This window comes from Carcharhinus amblyrhynchos, chromosome 17 (genome assembly GCF_965287045.1).
Source record: "Carcharhinus amblyrhynchos chromosome 17, sCarAmb.v2.hapA, whole genome shotgun sequence".
NCBI lineage: Eukaryota > Metazoa > Chordata > Chondrichthyes > Carcharhiniformes > Carcharhinidae > Carcharhinus > Carcharhinus amblyrhynchos.
Genome location: NC_137340.1, coordinates 43,977,782 through 44,001,964, shown reverse-complemented (window position 1 = coordinate 44,001,964; position 24,183 = coordinate 43,977,782). Strand labels below are relative to the sequence as shown.

Here is a 24,183-nt window from a genome sequence, read left to right as displayed (position 1 = left end):
TTGCTTTTAGACAGTGAATGTTTTGAACCACGAAACAGTCATCCAAAGGGCAGGGGAAAGATTTTACTTGGTGTTCCTTGGATTGACAACAGTGAATATTGGAAGCGTGGGCAGGTCAGTCCTGTCCCAGAACAAATCCATTCAATTTTCCTTCTGCTCAGTTAAAGAGAAGTCAAACTTGGCCTGCAAGATTTCTGACCTAATTCACCTGCCAACATTGAATGTACGCTGATCCAATATACCTGAGCAGGCAAGGCAGTAGGACAGGTAGATAAGGTGGTCAAGAAGGCATATGGCATACTTGCCTCTGTTAGCTGAGGTATAGAATATAAGAGCAGGGAGGTTATGATGGAGCTGTATAAAACGCTGGTTAGGCCACAGGCAGAGTACGGTGTGCAGTACAGGTCACCACATTGTAGGAAGGATGAGATTGCATACAGAGGATGTAAAAGAGACTCATCAGGGTGGTGCCTGGGCTAGAGAGTTTCAGCTATGATGAGAGGCTGGCTAGGCTGGGTCTGTTTTCCTTAGGGCTGAGGGAGAAACCTCATTAAGGTATACAAAATTATGAGGGATATACGTAGGGGAGAGAGGAAGAAACACTTCTGCTTCGCAGCGAGGTCAGAAACCAGGAGTCAGATTTATGGTAAGGAGCAGGAGATTTAGAGGGGATTTGAGGAAAAAACTTTTTCACCAAGAGGGTGGTGGGAATCCAGAACTCCCTGCCTGAAGGAGGGATAGAGATCTGAACCCTCAACATTTAAGAAGCATTTTAGATGAGCACTTGAAACACCATAGCATTCAAGGCTACGAAAATGCGATTGGAATAGAAAACTTTGATGGTCAGCACAGTCAAGATGGGCTGAAGGGCCTATTTCTGTGCTGTAAAACTCTATGACTCTAAGATTCTTAAGAAATCTTCCTGACTCATTTGTTGCAGTTTTTGAAAACTTATCTTTGGACAACACAAGATGGATCTTTTTAACTTTTGACAAGAGTGTACAAGTAATGATGGTGGAATGACTGCCCATTACACATATCGTTGTTAACTCTGGTTGGATGTGTTCTTGGGAGTTTTATCACATGAGCTCCCTTATCCAGCCATCTTACCCCTCGGCTCCCATATTGCCCACGCAACATGTCCTCCCTCCCAAAGCACTGCCTTCCCACAACTATTAGGGAACAAACAATCTTTTTTGCCATCGTAAAGCATGATTCTTGACTTTCAAGTCTAACAACCCTGTTCTCACTGTTTCTAATATCTAATTTGTTTTATCTTAAACACTGAAGATGCTGAGGAGGTTGTTTCCCTTTGTGGGAGAGTCAACAATCTGTGGGTACAATCTTTAGAGTGAAGGGTCGTCCGTTTAAAACAGACAGGAGGCGGAATTTCTTCTCTCAGAGGGTAGTGAATCTGTTGGAATTCTTTATCACAGAGGGCTGGGTCATTAGGTACGTTCAGGGCTAAGATAGACTGACGTTTCATCAACTAGGGAATCAAGAGTTATGGAGATAAGGTGGGAAAGTGGAGTTGAGGATTATCACATCAGACCAGTCAGTGATCTCAATGAATACAGAGCAAACTCGATGGGCCAATTGGCCTACCTCTTCCCCCACATCTTATGGAAGGGAAGTTGTTATCTGGGCCATATTTTTGCCTGTGATGCAAAGCCCAGCATTACAGCTCACCAGGAACAGTGTCTGTTTTGTACATTCTTTGAAGAGAATGTGGAACTCAGCACAAACAGATCAGCCATGACCTTATTGGCTGGTGGAGCAGGTTCAATGGGCTGAACAGCCAATTTCTGCTCCAGTTTTGCATCTATCCCATATCAGGTCTGTCAGTGATCTCATTAAATGGCAGAGCAAACTCAGTGTGCCGAACGGTCCACTTCTGCCCCTACATTTTACGGAAGGGATTATCCAAATGTATTCGTTTCTAAAATTGCACAACATGGTTTCAACAAACTGCATTTTTAATTGTGTTACATGAGTGCCGACACGTAAGGACCCAAGTGAAGCACGGTCGAAAGTAGCGAGGAGCTACAGTAAAAACTCGACACTGACAATGGAACTTGTTGGGTATAGCTGTCAATGTGAATCCACCCATCAGGTATAGATTAGGCTTGATGTGGACAGAATGATTCCACTTGTGGGTGAATCCAAACCCTAGGCCATAAATAGAGCAGTTACTGCAGTGAAATAAGGAGAACTTCCTTTCCCAGGGAGTGGCTAGAACGTGGAACTCACTATAACAGGAAGTAGTTGAGATAGAAAGCTGCAGATGTTTTCAAAAGGAAACTGAGCAAGAACATGAGAGCAAAGGGGATAAAAAGATAAGTTGGACATGTGAGATGAGCTTGATAGCAAGGAAGGATGGTCACTGCAGTGTAGCTATCAACAGGCATAGACTGGTTGGGCCGAATGACTGTACGCTTCAAGTAAAATTTGCTCTAGCTTTAAGGGATTGCCTGGGTACAGATGTAAATGTCTAATATCCACACACCAGCTTCCAAAAAATCCTGCGGGTAAAATGCAATTACCATGGATGTTCAGAAAGTATCATAATATTAAATGGCATTTTAGCTAATCTACAAACTCAACACCTCTTTTCAATAACATACTCAAACATGGCAACTTTTAATGGAGCATGTCATTATCAGCTTCCTCATCAACATGAAGATTTTTACACAATCTCATTTACATATGAACAGTAACAAAATGTTAGCCCTGATTGTTCATCAGACATGTACAAAGATTCAGCGAGGTGTAAGGTATCTTACACCTGCGGGTTCAAAACTATGACTGGATTTTTTTTTAACTTTCCTTATGAGAAAAAGAGCCCAAACATGTAATGAATTTGCAATTTAGCCCAATACTGAATTATATGCTAATGTCAAATTTTGGTGCTGTTTTTTAATTCCATCTTTTCGGTCCAGAAGAATTAATCAGCCTAAATTATTCAGATAAGTTTTTCCCAGTTCTGTGTTAGGTTCAAAGAACAAATAACAAAGAAAATTACAGCACAGGAACAAGCTCTTTGCCCCTCCAAGCCTGCACCGATCATGCTGCCCATCTGAACTAAAACCCTTTACCCTTCCAGGAACCATATCCCTCTATTCCCATCCTATTCATGTATTTGTCCAGATGCCCCTTGAAAGCCACTTCAGGACTTCAGAAGTGGAAACCGAGAGCGCTGGCTTGCACTGGCCAGTATAGTTATATGCGAATGATGAGGCACGTAGCAAAACACCATATTCACAAAGCTAATGGCAAAGCAGAAACCATTTAGATGTTGACATCTACCCACCACCTTGGTTGCTCTGCAATTTAGACATAAATAATGGCAATTGCCATTAACCTCATGGTTACTTTTGCATCAAATTGTAACCCATTAGAAAATGCTTCCCCCAGTTTTATCCAAACCAAACTCTTTTTGATGCTGTCTTCTAAATGGAAATCTACTAATTCTTCCAACTGACACTTGTCTTTCTTGCGTCCCAATTTCTGAGCTATAAGTCCTGCCCAAGACTCAACACAAGGTGCTGGATGTTAAGCCTCTCAGTTGCAGTCCAGAAACAATAGATGATGCAAGACCAGCTTCTTCACAAACTCACTTTATTCTCTTTTACAACTCCACATACACACACCCAACATCCAGTGCCATCTGTAACCCCTTTATATATCCTGGTGAATACTAGTAAACAATTGATATACCAATTAGATCTAAAGTGGAAGGTTGCAGTTTATCCATTCCTAACACTGGACATTCATGGAATCAGGGAGACTCCATGGAGCTTAAAAAATGGTGATGCGAAACCCAGGCTTATCCCTAGGATGGCAGGTCTGTCACATGAGGAGAGACTAAGTCGGTTAAGAGTACATTCATTGGAATTTAGAAGAGTGAAACTTATAAACTTCTAACAGGGATAGACAGGGTAGATTCAGAAAGAATGTTCCTGATGGTGGGGCATCCAGAAATAGGGATCACAGTTTGAGAATAAGGGGTAAATCTTTTATAACTGAGCTGAGGAGAAATTTCTTCACCTGGAGAGTAGTGAATCTGTGGAATTCACTACCACAGAAAGTAGTTGAGGCCAAAACATTGAAGAAATTAGATCTAGCCCTTGGGGCTAAAGGGATCAAGGGATATGAGGGGAAGTGGCTATCAGGATATTGAACTTGATGATCAGCCATGATCAAGATGAATGGTGGAGCAGGCTTGAAGGGCCGAATGGCCTACTCCTGCTTCTAGTTTCTATGCTAACCCTGTTTCCAACAAATCCAATGTTTGCCAATGGGGAAGGGATGGGGGACTTGAGTCAGTCAGGCAGGAAATCCAAATTGGACAGGGTATCTGAAACTAGTGCTGAGTTTAAACAGATGTCCTTTTGGCAAGGACCTTACCCCATAGCGTGGTCATCTCAAATATATGGAGTAAATACACAGTTGAAGCAGAAATTGGCCATTCAGCCCATTGGACCTGCTTCTCCAGTCAATAGGATCATGGCTGATCTGTTTGTGCTGACTTCCACATTCTCTTCTACCCCTGAAAATCTTAAATTCTGTTGCCTAACAAGAAAGAATTTATCTACCTTTACCTTAAAAATATTCAATGACCCAGCCCCTACCACCTTCTGAGCCGCAAATAGCCTCTGAGAGAAAATGTTCTCATTTCTGCCATAAAAGGGCGACCCACTCTCTTTAGTTCTGGACTCACCCACAAGAGGAAATTCCTTTGCCACATCCACCATCTCAAGACCATTCAGGGTCTTTTCTACTTCAATCCAGACGCCCCCCTCACTCTTCTAAACTCCAGTGGTAACAAGCTCAGTCTGTCCAATCTTTCCTCATAAGACAACCTGTTCATCTAGTAAACCTCCTCTGAACCCTCTCCAACACACATACATCATTCCTTTAATAAGGAGACCAAATCTGCACAAAGTATTTGAGATGCGATCTCGCCAAGGCCCTGTATGACTGAAGCATAACATCCTTACTTTTATGTTCATTTCCTCTTGTGATAAAGGATAGCATGTCATTAGCCTTCTCGATTATGTGTTGTACCTGTACATTAACATTTTCTGACTCATACACTAGAACACCAGGTCTTTCTGCACCTTAGAATTCTACAGCTGTTCTCTTTTTAATCAATACCTTGTTTTTATTCTTTCTATCTAAATGAACACAATTCACATTTTCCTATTTAAGCATGCTGTAAAGGTAGATAAGCTCTGTTTAGGGGTCAAGGTCTGAAATTTTATAAATACCCCACTCTTTAAACACAAAAAACTGGCTTAAATTGTCAATGAGAGTTAAGAAAATAAATATATGTTTGAGACTACTTTGATTGACAGGCTATCTGGTAGAGGCTAGAAAAATAAACGTCTGCTTCTGTAGTTTTCATAGAGGTCTTTATTGACATTCCCAAGGTAATTATTATTTTGTTGTGACGACTTGGTTGAGTTTCAAAAGCTACAATTATCTTAGCAGGGGTGAGTTCACAGAATGATAGACAGTTTAAATAGACTATTTAAGGATTAGCTGCCTTTATGTGAAATCTGAGTAGGGGTTTGTTTTTATAACAGAATAACAAATTCAGGTTTGAAAGATTAGAGTGGATTTCATGAACAGCAGATTTCTGTTCCCACTATCAAGTGTATGTGAATGAAAGCTGTATTGAATTATTAGAAGTTTTGTTTTTCATCCCCACATGGTTCTTGAAGTCCCAGGCTGAGTGGCTAATGAGAAGGTGTGGAATATACGAGCCATGGGATATGAGGGGGCATGGGAGTGTATGACCGCATGTGATGGTATGGTGAGCCTATGGAGGTATGGGATGCGGGTGGGGAAGGGGCCATGGGTGGGTGGGTTGGGGAGATGGGAGGATGTAAGTACTGAGGGATAGAGTTTATCACAACTGCTAAAACAACTGGGATACAGACGTAGAGAGCCATGGTGGGCCTTGTAACCAGCCTGCTTCAGCGCATGCCTGCCTTTATGGCCACTTGCAACCTGCCTCCAGAATCAGTGGGCCCAACTCTGCCCCATCCCCATCTTCCTGGAGTGAAGATTAGGTCTAATGAGAGCCTTCAAACCAATGTGGACCTGCCGAGTCAGGAAATTTGCTACCTCAAGCTACCTGCCTCGGTAATGTAATTTAACCTGTGGTCTCAGTACAATAAATATAATCAGAAAATTAATGTATTAGTTAAGGTGGCACCGTGGCACAGTGGCTAGCACTACTCCCTCATAGTGCCAGTGGCCCGGGTTCAATTCTGCCCTTGGGTAACTGTGTGCAGTTTGCCCATTCTCCCCTGTCTGCGTGGATTTCTTCCAGTGCTCCGATTTCCTCCCACACTCTAAAGATGTGCAGGTCAGGTGGATTGCCCGTGCTAAATTGCCCCTTAGTGTTTGAAGATGTGCAGGTTAGATGGATTAGCCATGGGTAGCTTTGGATTACGAGGATAGGGCAAGGGAGAGGGTCTGTCAGGTATTCTATCAGAGAGTCAGTGCAGACTTGATGGGCCAAATGGCCTCTTCTACACGGTAGCAATTCTATGATGAATGTTCTGGTTACCAGAATTTCAAAACTAAATTCTTCTTAGTGGAGACCACTAGCTTTATATCTGTCACATAAGCTTCTCTTCATTCTTAGGCCAATTCCCTCCACAAGCGCTCTAATCCCACCACTTCTCCACACCATGGCCAAACAGGGAAAGAGTCAACTGATGGTTTAAAACATTTCAAGAAGCATATAAGTAAAAAGTATGCATCAAACAGCATCTTTTCGGGCTAACATGCACAATTGCAATAACCCCAGGGTTCTCCAGAATGCTTACTTACACCCTTCCAAAATCTGACATTGGCTTGTCTGGTCTGGTAAGCAGTCCAGTGGCGTCTGCCTCCAGCCTAACTAATTGATGAAGTATCCAACTGTAACACAGGCTAAAGTGAAATGGCTTTCAGACATTACTTGTGTGGAATAGAAACACTGCCAGATGGGTCAAATGGGCTGCATTTGTGCTGTAATTACTTTGTGATGCAATGAATCCAGAGTTTATCACAGAAGTGCCCTGCCTGTGCCATTGGTTCATTTCTCTCTGGGTAAAGAATCATCTCCTCACCTTACGTGGAACGATTCTTCCCACTGATCTCAGAATTACAGGGGAAGTGACTTCCATTTTATCTTTTTATTGATTACAAATTAACGTGAGGAGCTTTTGAATTCAGGCCAGTTGGGGAAATAAAGTATGAAGATTACTCTCTGAACCCCCTTCGGTGATGGAAAATAGCCCAAGAGGAGACTCTAGACTTGGTGGATGTGGTGAAGGTCCTGCTTTTTTGTATGGGGTGAGTTCCATTCCAGCTAGAAACATGGCCAGCTCTCACCTGAAGGAAATCAGCATTCACCACACAAAATCACCAAATCAGCATTCATCACTCGAGCTGCCAATATATTCCAGAAGCCCAGTAACCTGTGGGAAAAAAAAATACTTCCTGACATCTAAACTTTCTCTGGCCTCACAGAAGGTTTACCAGGAAAATGTTGAGGGTGCAATCTGTTTATATCTTGAGGCAATATGTGGAAGACTCCTGTTGTAGCTTCTTGCAAGATAACTAACTGTAGCAAGCTGAATGCTTTTTGCAAAGGGCTGTTGTCTCAGTTTGACAACATAGTTGTTTGGTGTCCTCCAATCTGACCTTAAGATCTTGGTTGTTTGATGCTGATTGCCTCTTTTTGTCCAGTTCAACTTGTATGTCGCAGTTGACCAAATCAGGAATAATGTTTGAATAATGTCTCAATCGGGGCTTTCCTCATCCTTTGAATGATTTATAAAACATTACAGCACAGAACAAAGCCATTTGGCCCATTTTCCCTGTGCCAACTCTTTGATAGAGATATCCAATTAATCTCATTCCCCTTCTCTTCCTCATTGTCCTGCACATTTCTTTTCCCGTCAAGTATTTACCCAATTATCTTTCAAATGTTAATCTTGAATTTGCCTCCATCACTCCTTCAGGCAGTGCCTTCCAGATCACTGCAATTCAAGAATAATTCTTTATGTTGCCTCTGGTTCTTTTGTCAACCACCTTATACTGATGTCCTCTGGTTACTAACCCCTCTGCCACTGGAAACAGTTTCTCCTTATTTGCTCCATCAGAACCATTCATAATTTGGAATGCCTCTATCAAATCCCCTTTTAACTTTCTCTGCTCCAAGGAGGGTAATCCCAACTTTTCCATTCTCTCCAAGTAACTGCTGCCATTCCAGTCAATCTTCTCTGTATCCACCTCAAGGTCTTGACATCCTAGCTAAAGTGTGCTGACCACAATAAGCCATTTCCCTTGCATCTGAAGCTTATTGCTATCTAGCCCAGTTTTTTCTTTCTAACATCACTTGGAGTTGTTTATTGTTTGACTGTGTTTGACTCAGTGTCACCCCGTTACTTGGAAATCAATTCATCTGACAAAAGTAGGGCCTCATACTTTGACCCAACTATGACCAGTAATTCTAAGAGGACACTATGCCTAGTCTATTTATTCATGTCACAAGCAGGCTTACTGCAATGAAGTTACTGTGAAAATGCCCTAGTCGCCACACTCTGGCACCTGTCCAGGTACACTGAGGGAGGATTTAGCATGGCCAATTAATCAGCACATCTTTCGGATTGTGGGAGGAAACCAGAGGAAAACCATGCAGACACAAGGAGAACGTACAGACTCTGCAGACAGTGACCCGAGGCCAGGAATTGAACCTGGGTCCCAGAAATTGTGAGAGGCAGCAGTGCTAACCACCGTGCCACTGGGTCAGTGATTATCTTTGGCTCTGGTGCCACCAGGAATCCCTTAAATGGATGTTAAACATCATTGTATTGATGAAGATGACAGTACTTAAGGTAAGTAATGTAGCATTACTCTATGGGGACTAATCTATGCTTAAAGCTGCATTGACAAGACACTCATCTGCACCCCCAAAATAATCCTTGTTGGAAGACCATTTTCTAGGGGCGTTCTGCACTACCTCACTAACAAGCTAACACTCCTATAAAAACAGGCTAACACCTCCCTATCTAGACTCTAAAACGAAAATTTCTTCCAGTACATTTTTTTTTAATTGGCTGTCTGTCATTTTACACAGGAAGATACCAGGGATTAACGTTTATGCCCAGATGCCCAATGAAAAGGAGCAAGAGATGATAAGTCCAATCAGCCAAATTGAGGGCATTTCCAACATCACCCCAAGTGAATTAACCAGGCCAGAGGAATTCACTGACGATGACCATGACACACAGAATTTAGGTAAATCAAGTAAAATAACGATAAATTCCATACAACACACACACACACGCACAAGCTAAAGAAAAAGCATTGCTTATTGGATTTGGAATAAGTTAATTTTATATTCACATTTTCCATTATTTTCCCATCCACCGCTCCAGCATTAAGTTTCCGCTGTGAATCAGTGATGATAGCTTCAGGACTTAGCTTCAGGCTTCAAGGTGACGACTCAACAATATTTGAGACAGATGTATTCATAGATCAGAGCTTCTTTAACCTGTACAATGTTATTAGGCACAGTAAGAAATCTCACAATACCAGGTTAAAGTCCAACAGGTTTATTTAGAATCACGAGCTTTCGGAGCGCTGCTCCTTCCTCAAGTGATGAAGGAGCAGTGCTTTGAAAGCTCGTGATTCCAAATAAATCTATTGGACTTTAACCTGGTGTTGTGAAACCTCTTACTGTGCCCACCCCAGTCCCACTCCAGCATCTTCACATCAGTGTGATTAGGAAAAAGGGGGTGCGCAGGAGCAAGTAGGACCCCCTGGAAATTGACAACAGAGATGTTAATAGCCAAATATAAACATATAAAAATAAGGAAATGTCGACACGTTCATCAGTGCTGACATCAGTATTTACCATAGAGGATGACTTTAGCATAAAGGCAAAATACTGCAGGTGTTGGAAAATGCTGGAAAATCTCATCAGGTCTAACAGCATCTGTGGAGAGAGAATAGAGCCAATGTTTACAGTCAGAAGGAGCTGCGTCACAGCTGAACTTTAGCATGATGGACATCCCAAAGAAACCAGTATTGAGTTAAATTCAGCAAAATTAATGTAAATTAAACAACAGTAACCATGGAAATATTGGCACCAAATAATGACAAAATTCCTGGATCGAATTTTTAAGGGAAGTAGGTGAGAACTTTACAGATGACCCAACTATAACCATCCAAAGGGGAAACTGTTCTTTTAGAATAGGAGTTTCATTCCACTATTTAAGAAAGGTAAGACTGAAATGGGGGAAACCAGGGAATTACAGATCAGTTAGCCTAACATATGTAATTGGGAAATTACTGAAGTCTATAATGAAGGATGCAGAGATTGAGCATTTTCATCTGTTCAGAGATATGAGCAAGGTGGCACGCTGGACTTATCCCTAACTGATCTCCTTCTGTCAACGTCAAAATTGAAAGCATCAGTTGGGGGTGAAGGTGAGCAAGTTGCCCTAGTAAAGAATCAGATAGGACGGGGTGGCAGACAGGGTGGGGTGGCAGGCAGGATGGGGTGGCAGACAGGGCAGGGTGGCAAGCTGGTGGGTGGGAAGGACCACTTGGGCAATCTCAATGCTTGCAAAGCCAACAATAGGCAACTAGACACTTCTGCTCCTGGAATACTGTGAGCAATGCTGGGCATCACATCTTAGGAAAGATAGATTGGACCTTAGAGGGAATGCAAAGTATATTGAACTGAATGATAGCGAGACAACAAGGGTTAAATTACAATGGGAAATTGCATAAATGGATGGATCACCTGGAATTTACAAGGTTAAAGGGAGATTTGATCGAAGTCTCAAAGCTAGTGCGGGAAGGATAGCTAGAGAAAATATTTCTGTGAATTTGGGATTCTAGAATTAGAGATCATAATCTGAAAGTTAGAAATAGAACTTTTTTAAAAGTAAAGTTTATTTATTAGTCACATGTAAGCTTACATTAACATTGCAGTGAGGTTACTGTGAAAATTCCCTAGTCGCCATACTCCGGCATCTGTTCGGGTACACTGAGGGAGAATTTAGTATGGCCAATGCACCTAACTAGCATGTCTTTCGGATTGCAGGAGGAAACTGGAGCACCCAGAGAAAACCCATGCAGACATGGGGAGAATATGCAATTTCCACACAGTCAGTGACCAAGCCAGGAATCGAACCTGGGTCCCTGGTGCTGTGAGGCAGCAGTGTTAACCACTGTGCTTTCAGGTCTGTTTAGGTCAGATCGTATCAGGATTGTTGTGAAACAATCCGACTATCGAGGGGCGGTAGAAGTTTGGAACCCTCTTCTGCAGCCAACAATTAATTCCAAAGCAAGTGCATTTTAAAACTGGGATTGATTGCTTTTCTTTCCTAACCAAAGTTAATAAGTAAGAAGTCTCACAACACCCAATTAAAGTCCAACAGGTTTATTTGGAATCACGGGCTTCCAGAGCATTGCTCCTTCTTCCAATAGGTGGAGGTAGGTTCACAAACATGGCATATATAGACAAAGACACAATTGCAAGATAATTACAGATTGGAAAGTTCCGCGTGCATGAGGATGGCCACAACTGGGATCTTGGGTTCATGTCACACTACTTGTAACCCCCACCATACCGTCTGGGTTTGCAAAATCCTAACTGTCCTGGATTGAGAAAATTCACGTCTCTCTAACCTGTGATTATTCGCCTCTCCGTGCACACTGTTCGTACCTGTAAAGATTTGATTACCTGTAAAGACTTGCATTCTAACCATTCTTCACATTCTAATCTGTAATTATCTTTCAGTTGTGTCTTGGCCGATGTATGTGGTGTTTGGGAACCAACGTTCACTCACCTGAAGGAGCAGCGCTCCAAAAGCTCATGATTCCAAATAAACCTGTTGGACTTTGGTGTTGTGAGACTGTGCCTGTGCCGGACCAACACCAGCATCTCCACGTCAAAGTTAATAAGGGATATGGAGCAAAGGCGGGGATAAAGATGTAGGTTGTAGATCAGCTGTGAGGTCATTGAATGATAGGACAAATTCGAGGGGTGAACTGATTCCTTGATGTTCCTGGAGCAACAGTAGTGGTGGTAGGCATGACTTTCTCTTTGAAATTTCACCCCCAATTCCCTGGCTCCTTACCTGAAGCAATTGATTCCTTCTGGGGTCTGATGTCTGGCCACTCTTGAGGCAGCAACCTAGCCAAATGAAAGTCAGCCGGGGAAAGCATCACATCCAGTCCATAACTCGATGCCCGCAGCGGTTATGCATTTTCCAAATGACACTGTATACCGGAGCAAGAATCCCAGTTGGTGCCAAGAGGTCAGGTAACTTGACACAGCTGGTGGAGGGCACCCACATATTGGACAGAATTACATTCAGTCTGATGAATAAACGTCACACCTCCCATTCTGACAGCTTAAGTGGTTTGAGTAATGCAGGTCGTCCAGTTGTGAAATCATGGTTTGTTAATGTTATCTGTAATGAATGGAAACCCTGCTCTGTCAGCAACCTCCCAAAGCTATTTTATTGTCAGTATGGATTCCTCATTTATGTTTAAGAATTTCCTGGTTGCAATGAGGTCTGGACAGCAATCTGTGGTCGCTCTGAATTTTCCAGATCCTTCCTCAGTTATTAATGTTTTTCTTGAGTTAACTGATGTGTTGCCGAATGCACAAGAAGAAAAGACAGTGTATTTCTTTGGAGGTGGGGGGGGTAGGTGGTGATTCCACTGATACACATTCTACAGCCCCAAATACCCTGACTGAATCCAAAACGGTGGACGAAAGCCTGAGGACTTGACTGTGACTGCTGACACGTGGCACTGCTAAAGTTGATAGTCCTCCCAGAGGCAATATGGAGACGACGCCTCACCATGAATTTCAATGTTTTGTGCTTTTAAACCAAAACGTGGATGGAAGAGAAATAAAAAAGGTCCAGTTTTATTAGAGTGTGGCACAAGCCTGACAAAGTCAGGCTCCTGTTAATGCCTCGAGTGATGCCCCTGTGGCAAATTGTCATGTTACTGGCGGAGCGAAAGCTGCAGGCAAATGAAATGTAAATATGTCTTGCAGTGCTCTGAGCAGCCTTATTCACCATGTTGGAGGGACCGCAAGGGAGGAATGGCCATTGCGTGCACCTGGTGAGTTCTGGGGCCATTCTCCCACCCCCAATATCTTTTCACTTTATTTTGTTGCAGCTACATTTTTATTTCAATGTGCATCATTTTGCCATCAGAATCTTGGGGGGGGCGGAATTTTGTTTTAAAAATCACACATGTTTTCTGCCACTATGTCCCACAAAAAGATTATATCATTTTGTGGTTTTACCCTCATTGTCTTTCTGTATGTGTTGGTGTGTCTGTTGACGTATGTGTTTGTGTTGGCATCTGCATTGGCATATGTGTTGCCATGTGTGTATACGTATTGATGTGTGTGTGTGTGTGTGTGTGCACTTTGGCATCTATGATGGCATGTGTGTTGCCATGTATGTGTGCGTGTCTGTGTTGGCATGTGTACATGTGTTTGTGAAAATCTGTCGCCTGTAGCAACAAATATTTGGAGGGGAATTATCTGAGGCTTCCAAGAAAAATAAGTCCCCTCTCCGCCAATTCAATACTGCCCCCACCCACTTTTTAACCATTGCCAACAGGGGAATTGATGATTGTAAAAAATGTTGATATTTTTCCTCTCTGTCCAATTCCACTCATTTTCTAATCTAATATGGCTTAGTAAATTTGCATTATTCATATTTCTGAATTGGTAAAGTTTACCTGTCCTCCAAGGCCCTGGTACAGTGGGCAAAGTTCACAGCTGTTGAATCAAACAGCCGTAGGTTCGAGTCCCACTTCAGAGACTTGAGTACAAAGTTGAGCCTGATACTTGCAGTGCGGTATTGCAGGAAAAATGCAATGTGGGTGCTACCAGCTTACCGGTGAGACATTAAACTGAGGTCCTCTCCACCTTTAAAGATGGATGTGAAAGATCTTTTGGAACTCACTTGGAGAAGAGAAGAGGAAGTTCCCTCCACTGCTTGGACGAGTCCTTATCCCTCAATCAATATCACTAAAACAGACTGTCTAATCACTACAGCTGTTTATGGGATCTTTCTGTACACCATTTGGTTGCCATGTTTCCTACAAAGAAACAAAACACTTCCAAAGTTGTCACCCAAATGCAATGGGACATTCTGAGGTTGTGAGAGTCTTTCATAAAGTGAATACTAAAAGCAACTTCTCTATTACGACTGTGATTACCAAGTTGTTGAAGTTGATTCTAAAGGTATTTGCCGGACAGGATTAAAAATCCTGACTTACAGGAGAGTCAGGTAAGTGGGGCATTTTGGGTAAGTGGGGTGTTTTGGGTTTGCCCCAATCTCAGCCATTGTGGTATCAGGCCTGAGAGTCCCTAGGAGTCAGAAGCCCAGAACTAAAATGGCCAAAGAATAATGGAATCATTATTCAGATGTGTGAATGTCAAAGCTCACTAGCATTTCCTCACTACATCACATTGGTCCCAGAGGTCATAGATATCTATCATCAGAATACCAAACTAAGCCATTTAGCCCATTGTGCCTGCTAGCCTGAGTCCCTCTTCAGGATGTATCCACTACAATCCCAGTTTTCTTGGTCTTTCCCTGATTTTTTTTATTTAAAGATTTGCTCCTTAAATACTGTGATGAACTTGGTTTCAATAACCACTTATAGAAATAATCCTTTATCTCCACTTTCTTTTGTAAGTACAAATTGTCTCTTACTTCCTAATTTATACCTTTACAACAGTAATTTGCCTTTGTACAGCACCTTTATGTAAGGAAAACATTGCATGGTGTTTCACAGCGGAGCAGCTCACTGGTACAATGATTAGCTATGCTTCCTCACAGCGTCAGGGATCTGGATTCAATTCCCAGTTTGGGTGACTGTGTGGAGTCTGCATGTTCTCCTCATGTCTGCATGGGTTTCCTCTGGGTACTCTAGTTTCCTACCACAGTCTGAAAGACGTGCTGATTAGGTGCGTTGGCCATGCTAAATTCTTCCTCAGAGTACCCAAACAGGCACCAAAGTGTGGCAGCCAGGGGATTTCCACAGTAACTTTACTGCAGTGTTAATGTAAGCCTACTTGTAACACCAGTAAATAAACTTTAAACTTTAAAACAGCAGTACAAAAGATGGGTGGATTTTCACATGCTGTGTTTGTGAAACCAATCTCTCCACTCCCCCGATGAAAGAGCAGCGCACCGAGAGCTTGTGGAGCTTGGAGAGAGCGTGCAGACACCCCACAGACAGTGACCCAAGCAGGAATCAAATCTGGGTTCCTGGCCCTGTGAGGCAGCAGTTGCTAACCACAGTATCACTGTGCTGCTACTATTTAAAATATAATCAGTAACAACAGGGATCATATACAAGCCTGTCAACAAATGTAGAAACTCAAGTGTGAAAAACTTTCAATAAAAGCTAGGGGTGGCTTATCTTTAAACACTAAAACTGGTCAAATCACTATTTGGGCTATCTATTGAATGATAGAGGAGGCTATGTGAGCGTGCGTGTATAATATTACTAATGGTGATTATCCCCCTGTATCTTTTGCAGTTGTGTGTTCTTCACATTTGACTTTCATGAGCTGATTTGAAATTCATTTCAAGTCTGTACCTAACTGAAGCAGATTTATAAGAGACAACAAATTGCTCAGAAATTCTCATCATCGTATTTGTGGAATCAGAAACCACTCACCTGTGCTTATCACGTTAGGCGAGGTAGTGCATCTCCATCGTAAAGAGGACAGGAAATTCCAACCCCAGTTTCTAAAGCCATGTTGGTAGAAGTCATTATGATTGGAACCATCACAGCACAGTGGTTAGCACTGCTGCCTCACAGCCCCAGGGAGCTGGGTTCGATTCCCGGCTTGGGTCACTGTCTGTGTGCAGCCTGCACACTCTGTGTCTGTGTGTGGTTTCCGCCGAGCGCTCCGGTTTCCTGCCTCAAGTCTGGTTAGGTGCATTGGCCATGGTAAATTCTCCCTCAGTGTACCTGAACAGGCACCAGAGTGTGGCAGCTAGGGAATTTTCAGAGTAACTTCATTGCAGTGTTAATGTAAGCCTACTTGTGACACTAATAAATAAACTTAAACAATCAATTCACCTATCAAAGGCCATGCGCTGGTCACCTTCAGTGTGCCTGATGGGACACTGCATGGTGTACAATATTGAATCAGGACGGTGAACAATGGGGTTATGAGAAGCAGGGACATAGGCATCTACCTACTAAAGTCTCCACATGTTGCAATACAAATAAACTTTATGCCATCCAACACATCCCAACAACAACTTGTGTTTCTACAGCTCCTTAAACTTAATAAAATGTCACAAAGCACTTGGTCTACCACTTTGTCGAAGAGATGTAGGTTTGAGGACAAGCCTTAAAGGGGGAAAATGAGGTGGAGAGATGGAGACGTTCAGGGAGTGAGCGTGAGAACTTTGGTTACTGAAGGCACAGCCACCTACAGTGGAGTAACATGGAGAACGCTCAAGAAGCCAGAATTAGGGGAACACAGACACCTCAAGACAGTTGTAAAAAGACTAGCTGGATAGGGAGAGATGAGACCATAGGGGGATTTGAAGACATGAAGGATGAGAATTTTGAAATCGACATGTTGGTTTAACTGGGATCGGATCAGCAAGCACAGGGTCGGTAAATGAATGGAACTTGGTGTGAGATGTGGTGCAGGAAGCTGAGTTTTGGATGACATCAAATTTTCGGGGCATGGAACGTCAGATGGGAGTACACTGGAATACCCAAGTCTAGAGACAAGTAGTAAGACATAGATGAGGCTGCAACTGAGACAGATACAGAGCTGGGAGATATTATGGAGGTGGAATTAACCAGTGATAATGTGAATGTGTGATCTCACGATCAGATATGACACTAGCATTGCAAACAGTCTGGGTCAGCCTCAGATAGTTGCCAGGGGAAGAGGGAATTACAATAGGGGAAAACACTTCAGAAGTCCTTCAAATAGCCGCAAAGCACTTTGCAATATTTTGAGGTTGTGAGAAGCACTATACAAATCCAAATCTTTTCTATTCTCTGTGTCACTGGAGTGGTGAACTGTACATATATCAGAATTAGAGTCCTGAAGGTTAGATGGTAGTAGAAACATCATGTGCATAGTATAGAGCTCCAATATACAGATTCTTACCAATGCAAAGCATGAAATCGTGAAGGGTATGTCTAATTTTCTTGCCTTGATAGCTTTATTTTGTCAGTACAAGGACAACAGGAGCAAAGGATCCAAATATATAGCTCGGTTGGGTCAATGTTTAAGCTGTTGATGTCTCTGTACCATCCAAGCGATCAAAGCAACAGAATCTTAAAGAAACCTAACAAAACAAAAACTCTTACTTGAATACTCCACCTACCTAGATCATGAACTTTGCACATTGAATCAAACCAGCAATAATGGTGGCATCGATGTAATGTGCAGGTTCCCTGCTCTGTAAGATTTCGACTCTGAACAACGTGCTCATTATCCGGAGGGTAACCTAGGAAATCTGAAAACAAAAACCACAAAAGTGGCTCTTGGTGGAAAAGCTGGAACTTCAGCGGCCAACCAAAAGGGTCAGACGCCCTAACAACGATCAGGGAAACGCAGCATCAGGCTCATTCCTACCACTAGAAAGAGAGTGTGCAAGACAAAAATACTCACCCTTTGCTAGCAAAGATCTCACTGATCCTCTTGTCTGAAAAGAGACCAACACTTAATCTATTAGAATCAATACTATAGCGTGAGTTTATGGAGCAGGGAGGGAATTATACTCTGCTGACAAATTTAATGCTCATGCAACTGCAAGTACTGTGGAATTAGCATTTTCCCACATGTGTTTAAAACATATCACATTTCTATACAATGACCAGAGAGCTCACACAATAATATTGTGTTAATATGTTTATCTACCAAAAAAAAGCCAACCTTATTGATCCCTGTTTGTTGTGTTGACTGGATGGGTTCTGTCTCCATCTCTTGATGCTTCCTTTTATAGTGTTCAAGGAGTCAGAAAGAGACAAGTGCAATCCCACATGGGCCTGAGGAATGAGATAATGCTGTTTAATACGGTCTCTGCCTAAGGGAAAAGAAGGATTTCTGTAATCTGGTTGTGGCGTAAATGTTTTTTGTTGTTGCTGCCATTGATGCTTGCTTCATTCTTGATGCCTCCTCCCATCTGAAGAGATCAGGAGTTCTAGATCAATCTGTATCAGATTTTTGCAACACAGTTGAATGGCCATCCATGTCTTTGACATTCTGCACATCATAATCCTCCACCTATATTACAGATAAATATTTCTGATCTCAGACAAAGCAACACTCAATGCCGAATGGATTCCAGATGTTATTCAGCAAAAGCCAGACACAAAGTACAAAGAACAGTACAGTCCAGAAACAGGCCCTTCAGCCCACCAAGTTTGTGCCGACACAGATGCCTCGCTAATCTAATATTTTCTTGCTTCTATATGGTCGGCACAGTAGCACAGTGGTTAGCACTGCTGCTGCACTGCTCCGGGGACTTGGGTTCGATTCCCGGCTTGGGTCACTGTCTATGTGGACTTTGCACATTCTCCTCGTGTCTGTGTGGGTTTTCTCCCGGTGCTCTGGTTTCCTCCCACAGTCCAAAGATGTACGGGTTAGGTTGATTGGCCAGGTCAAAATTGTCCCTTACTTTCCTGAGATGTGTAGGTCGGAGGGATTAGTGGGTAAAATATGTAGGGATACGGGAATAGGACCTGGGTGAGATTGTGGTCGGTGCAGACTCGGTGGGCCAAATGGCCTCTTTCTGCACTGTAAGGTCTCTATGATTTGATGGTCCATATCCCTCTATTTCCTGCCTCTTCATGTATTTATCCAGATGTCAGCAGCGTGTTCCAGGCATTCACCACTCTCTGTGTGGAAAAACTTGCCCCTTACATCTTTTTTAAACTTTCCTCCTCTCACCTTCAACCTATACCCCCGAGTAATTGATCCTTCATTCCTGGGAAAAAGACTCTGACTATCCACTCTATCCGAATCTGTCATAATCTTGTAAACTTCTATAAGGTCCCCGTCATCTTCCGATGCTCCAATGAAAACAATCCAAATTTGTTCAATCTTTCTTCGTAGTCCATATCCGCCAAACCATGCAACATTCTGGTAAATCTCTTCTGCACCCTTTCCAAAGCGTCAACATCCTTCCAGTAATGTGATGACCGGAATTGTATACAATACTCCAAATGCAGCCTAACCAAAGTCTTATACAGCTGCAATATGATTTTCCAATTCCTATACTCAATGCTCTGACCAATGAAGCCAGCAAGTCATATGCCTTCTTGACTACTTTGTCCATCTGAGTTGCCACCTTTAGGGAACTGCGGATCTACATGTCTGGATCTTTCTGTGTGCTAACATTTCTAAGAGCTCTACCATTTACTGTATATTTTCCTTCTGCAGTAGACCTTCCAAATCGCATCACCTCACATTTGTCCGGGTTAAACCCCATCTGCCATTTTTCAGCCCAGGTCTCCAGCCGATTTATATCCTGCTGTATCTTGTGAAAAGCCTCTTCACTATTCCCTACTCTCTCAATTTGTGCATCATCTGCTAATTTACGAATGGGACCATGTACATTTTTCTCCAAATCTTACCGGTAGTTGTAGTTTTTTTTTCGGGTTTAAAAGCACCTACCTCCGTGTCTCGGCCTCATTGTTCCTGTGGAGCAGAGTCGAGAGGCAGCGATTTTTGGGCGTGCGAGGAGGCAAAAACAAGGTATATTTTTCTGTTTATTCCGTTTAACTTTTTATTTTTAGTGCTAAGTCGCGAGTTTCGGCGGTTTTTTTTTAAATTAGTTAGAAACCGGAAGTCGTCACTAGGACGCTTACCGGTAGTTGTAGTTTTTTTTTTCGGGTTTAAAAGCACCTACCTCCGTGTCTCGGCCTCATTGTTCCTGTGGAGCAGAGTCGAGAGGCAGCGATTTTTGGGCGTGCGAGGAGGCAAAAACAAGGTATATTTTTCTGTTTATTCCGTTTAACTTTTTATTTTTAGTGCTAAGTCGCGAGTTTCGGCGGTTTTTTTTAAATTAGTTAGAAACCGGAAGTCGTCACTAGGACGCTTACAGGTAGTTGTAGTTTTTTTTTCTCGTGCCCCTAACACTATAAATTAGTGCAGAGAGGATACCCGATTCTCTACACTGGTAGAGAATCCCACCCTTCCACCTCCTCTAACCTAATTATAAGTGTGAGGGAAGTTTTTTTTTATATATTTTTACTTTTCTGCTGGTAATTGATTCAGGGATGGCAGTTCAGGCTGTAAGCTGCATCTCCTGTGGGATGTATGTAGTGAGGGACTCCCACAGTGTTTCAGGTGATTTTACTTGTGGGAAGTGTGTTAGATTGCAGTTTCTGGAGGAGCGTGTAAAGGAGCTGGAAGGGGAATTAGAGGAGCTCCGTATAATTCGGGAAGTGGAGCAGGACATAGAAAGGAGTTATAAGGAGATAGTCACTCCTAGGAATAAGTCTTGGGTCACTGCCAGGAAGAGGGGCAAAAAGCAGTTGGGGGGACAATCCCCTGGGGCTGTTCCCCTCCAAAATAGGTTTTCGGTCCTGGAGGCTACAGTTGAGGAGAAATCAACTGGGGATAGCCAAAGGGAGCAGGTCTCTGGGGGTGAGCCTATTGGCAAGCCTCAGGTGGTTAGGGGTAAGAGATTGGGCCTCGTGATTGGGGACTCCACAGTTATGGGGACGGATAGGAGAGTTGGAGGTAAGGGTAGGGACTCTGGGCTGGTGTGTTGCCTACCAGGGGCTGGGGTCCAGGATGTATCGGACAGAGTATTCAGGACTCTTAGGGGAGAGGGAGATCAACCCCAAGTTATAGTTCATGTGGGGACACATGACATAGGGAGATTAAGGGAAGGGGATATTAAGCAAAGATTTATGGAGTTGGGGTGGAAACTCAAGGCGAAGTCAGAAAGAGTAGTTATATCTGGACTCTTGCCTGTGCCACGGGATAGATTAGAGAGGAATAGGGAGAGGGAAAGTTTGAACTCGTGGCTGAGGGGATGGTGCAGGAGGGAGGGGTTCAGGTACTTGAGCAATTGGGGCTCATTCTGGGGAAGGTGGGACCTCTATAAGAGGGATGGTCTACACCTGAACCAGAGGGGAATCAATATCCTGGGGGGTAAATTTGCAAAAGCGATGCAGGAAGGTTTAAACTGATTCGGAGGGGGGGAGGGATAGTGAGGAAAGGGGGTGAAAGTGAGGGGGGCATAGTTGGGGAATGCAAGGCACGGCATAGTGGGGGTGGGGCGGAGCAGGGTTTGAAATGCGTGTACTTTAATGCGAGGAGTATTCGCAATAAAGTGGATGAACTTGCAGCGTGGATCAGTACCTGGGACTTTGATGTTGTGGCCATTTCTGAGACTTGGATAGAGCAGGGTCAGGAATGGATGTTGCAGGTTCCGGGGTACAAATGCTTTAGTCGGAGTAGAGAAGAAGGTAGAAGGGGGGGTGGGGTAGCATTGCTAGTCAAGGACTGTATCACAGTGTCGGAGAGAAAGTTTGATGAGGACTTGTCAGTTGAGGTAGTATGGGCGGAGATTAGAAATAGGAGAGGAGAGGTCACCCTGTTGGGAGTCTTTTATAGACCTCCTAAAAGTTCTAGAGAGGTTGAGGAAAGGATTGCGGAGACAATCCTGGTTAGGAGTGAAAGTAATAGGGTAATTGTTATGGGGGACTTTAACTTTACGAATATTGATTGGAGTTGCTATAGTTCTAGCTCGCTAGAGGGGTCAGTGTTTGTACAAAGCGTGCAGGAAGGTTTTTTGTCTCAGTATGTAGACAGGCCAACTAGAGGTGAGGCTATATTGGATTTGGTGCTGGGAAATGAGCCAGACCAGGTGCTAGACTTGGAAGTTGGTGTGCATTTTGGTGATAGTGACCACAATTCGGTTACGTTCACCTTAGTGATGGGAAGAGATAGGCATGAACCTCGGGTCAGCAATTTTAGCTGGGGTAAGGGCGATTATGAGGCTATCAGGAGTGAATTAGGAAGCATGGATTGGATTAGGGGATTACAGGGACTGGGAACGTCTGAAATGTGGAGTTTTTTCAAGGAGCAGCTACTGCGAGTCCTTGATAGGTATGTCCCTGTCAGGCATGGTGGATTTGGTAGATCTAGGGAACCGTGGTGCACTAAAAGAGTTGAGTCGATGGTTAAAAAGAAAAAGGAGGCTTATGTTAGGATGAGATTGGAGGGCTCAGATAGTGCACTAGAAAGCTTTAGATTGGCTAGGAGGGAGTTGAAGAGTGAGTTGAGAAGGGCTAAAAGAGGACATGAGAAGACTTTGGCTGATAGGATTAAGGAGAATCCTAAGGCGTTCTATAGGTATGTCAAGAACAGAAGGTTGGTCAGGGCAAGATTAGGGCCAGTTACAGACAGCAGGGGGAAGTTGTGTGTGGAACCGGAGGAGATTGGAGAAGTATTGAACCAATATTTCTCTTCGGTGTTCACGCAGGGGGACATGAATATAGCTGAGGAGGACATTGGGTTGCAGGGGTGTAAAATAGACAGTATTACGGTTGATAAAGAGGATGTGCTGGAAATTCTTGAGGGGCTGAAAATAGATAAGTCCCCTGGTCCGGATGGGATCTACCCTAGGATTCTCTGGGAGGCTAGAGAGGTGATTGCAGAGCCTCTGGCTCAGATCTTCAGGTCGTCATTGGTCTCTGGTGTAGTCCCGGAGGATTGGAGGATAGCGAATGTTGTCCCATTGTTTAAGAAGGGGAACAGAGACTTTGCCGGGAATTATAGACCGGTGAGTCTTACTTCTGTTGTGGGCAAGGTTTTAGAAAAAATTATTAGGGATAGGATTTATAGTTATTTGGAGTGTAATGAATTGATTAGAAATAGTCAACATGGTTTTGTAGCGGGTAGGTCGTGCCTTACTAACCTTATTGAGTTTTTTGAGAAGGTGACCAAAGAGGTGGATGGGGGTAAGGCAGTTGACGTGGTATACATGGATTTTAGTAAGGCGTTCGATAAGGTTCACCATGGTAGGCTTCTGCAGAAAATGCAGATGTATGGGATTGTGGGTAATCTAGGAAGTTGGATCAGGAATTGGCTATCAGATAGGAGACAGAGGGTGGTGGTGGATGGTAAATATTCATCATGGAGTACAGTTACGAGTGGTGTGCCTCAGGGATCTGTTTTGGGGCCACTGTTGTTTGTAATTTTTATTAATGATCTGGATGAGGGTATAGTTGGGTGGATTAGTAAATTTGCTGATGACACCAAAATTGGAGGTGTGGTAGATTGTGAGGAAGGGTGTCATAGTCTGCAGGGAGACTTAGATAGGTTGCAGAGCTGGGCCGAGAGGTGGCGGATGGAATTTAATGCGGAGAAGTGTGAGGTAATTCACTTTGGTAGGAGCAACAGATGTGTCGAGTATAGGGCTAACGGGAGGACTTTGAATAGTGTGGATGAACAGAGGGATCTAGGTGTGTGTGTACATAGATCCCTGAAAGTTGGGAATCAAGTAGATAAGGTTGTTAAGAAGGCGTACGGTGTCTTGGCGTTTATTGGTAGGGGGATTGAATTTAGGAGTCGCAGTGTAATGTTGCAACTGTACACTACTCTAGTGCGGCCGCACTTGGAGTACTGTGTGCAGTTCTGGTCCCCGCATTACAAGAAGGATGTGGAGGCGTTGGAGAGGGTGCAGAGGAGGTTTACTAGGATGGTGCCTGGTATGGTGGGGAGGTCCTATGAGGAGAGACTGAGGGATTTAGGGTTGTTTTCGTTGGAAAGAAGGCGGCTAAGAGGGGATCTTATTGAAACATATAAGATGATTAGAGGTTTAGATAGGGTGGATAGTGATAGCCTTTTTCCTCGGATGGAGAAAGCTAGCACGAGGGGGCATGGCTTTAAATTAAGGGGGGGTAGCTACAGGACGGATGTCAGGGGTAGGTTCTTTACCCAGCGGGTGGTGAAGGATTGGAATGCCCTGCCTGCTGCAGTTGTAAATGCGTCTAGTTTGGGGGCGTTTAAGAGATCTCTGGATAGGTTTATGGACGAAAAGGGATTGGTATAGGCTAGTGGGTCATTGTTTTTGTAACTGGTCGGCGCAACATCGTGGGCCGAAGGGCCTGTTCTGC

General features: G+C 43.4%; 1 protein-coding gene across 1 annotated transcript in view; it reads left to right on the top strand.

Moving 5' to 3' along the window:
* The window catches only part of LOC145354481 (VPS10 domain-containing receptor SorCS3-like), a 1,074,210-nt gene that overhangs the window by 1,040,549 nt on the left and 9,478 nt on the right, over window positions 1-24,183 (top strand). Inside the window, exon 26 of the mRNA XM_080205878.1 lies at window positions 9,143-9,303. Coding sequence (XP_080062004.1) covers window positions 9,143-9,303 — 161 coding nt within the window. The remainder of the gene's footprint in view (window positions 1-9,142; window positions 9,304-24,183) is intronic.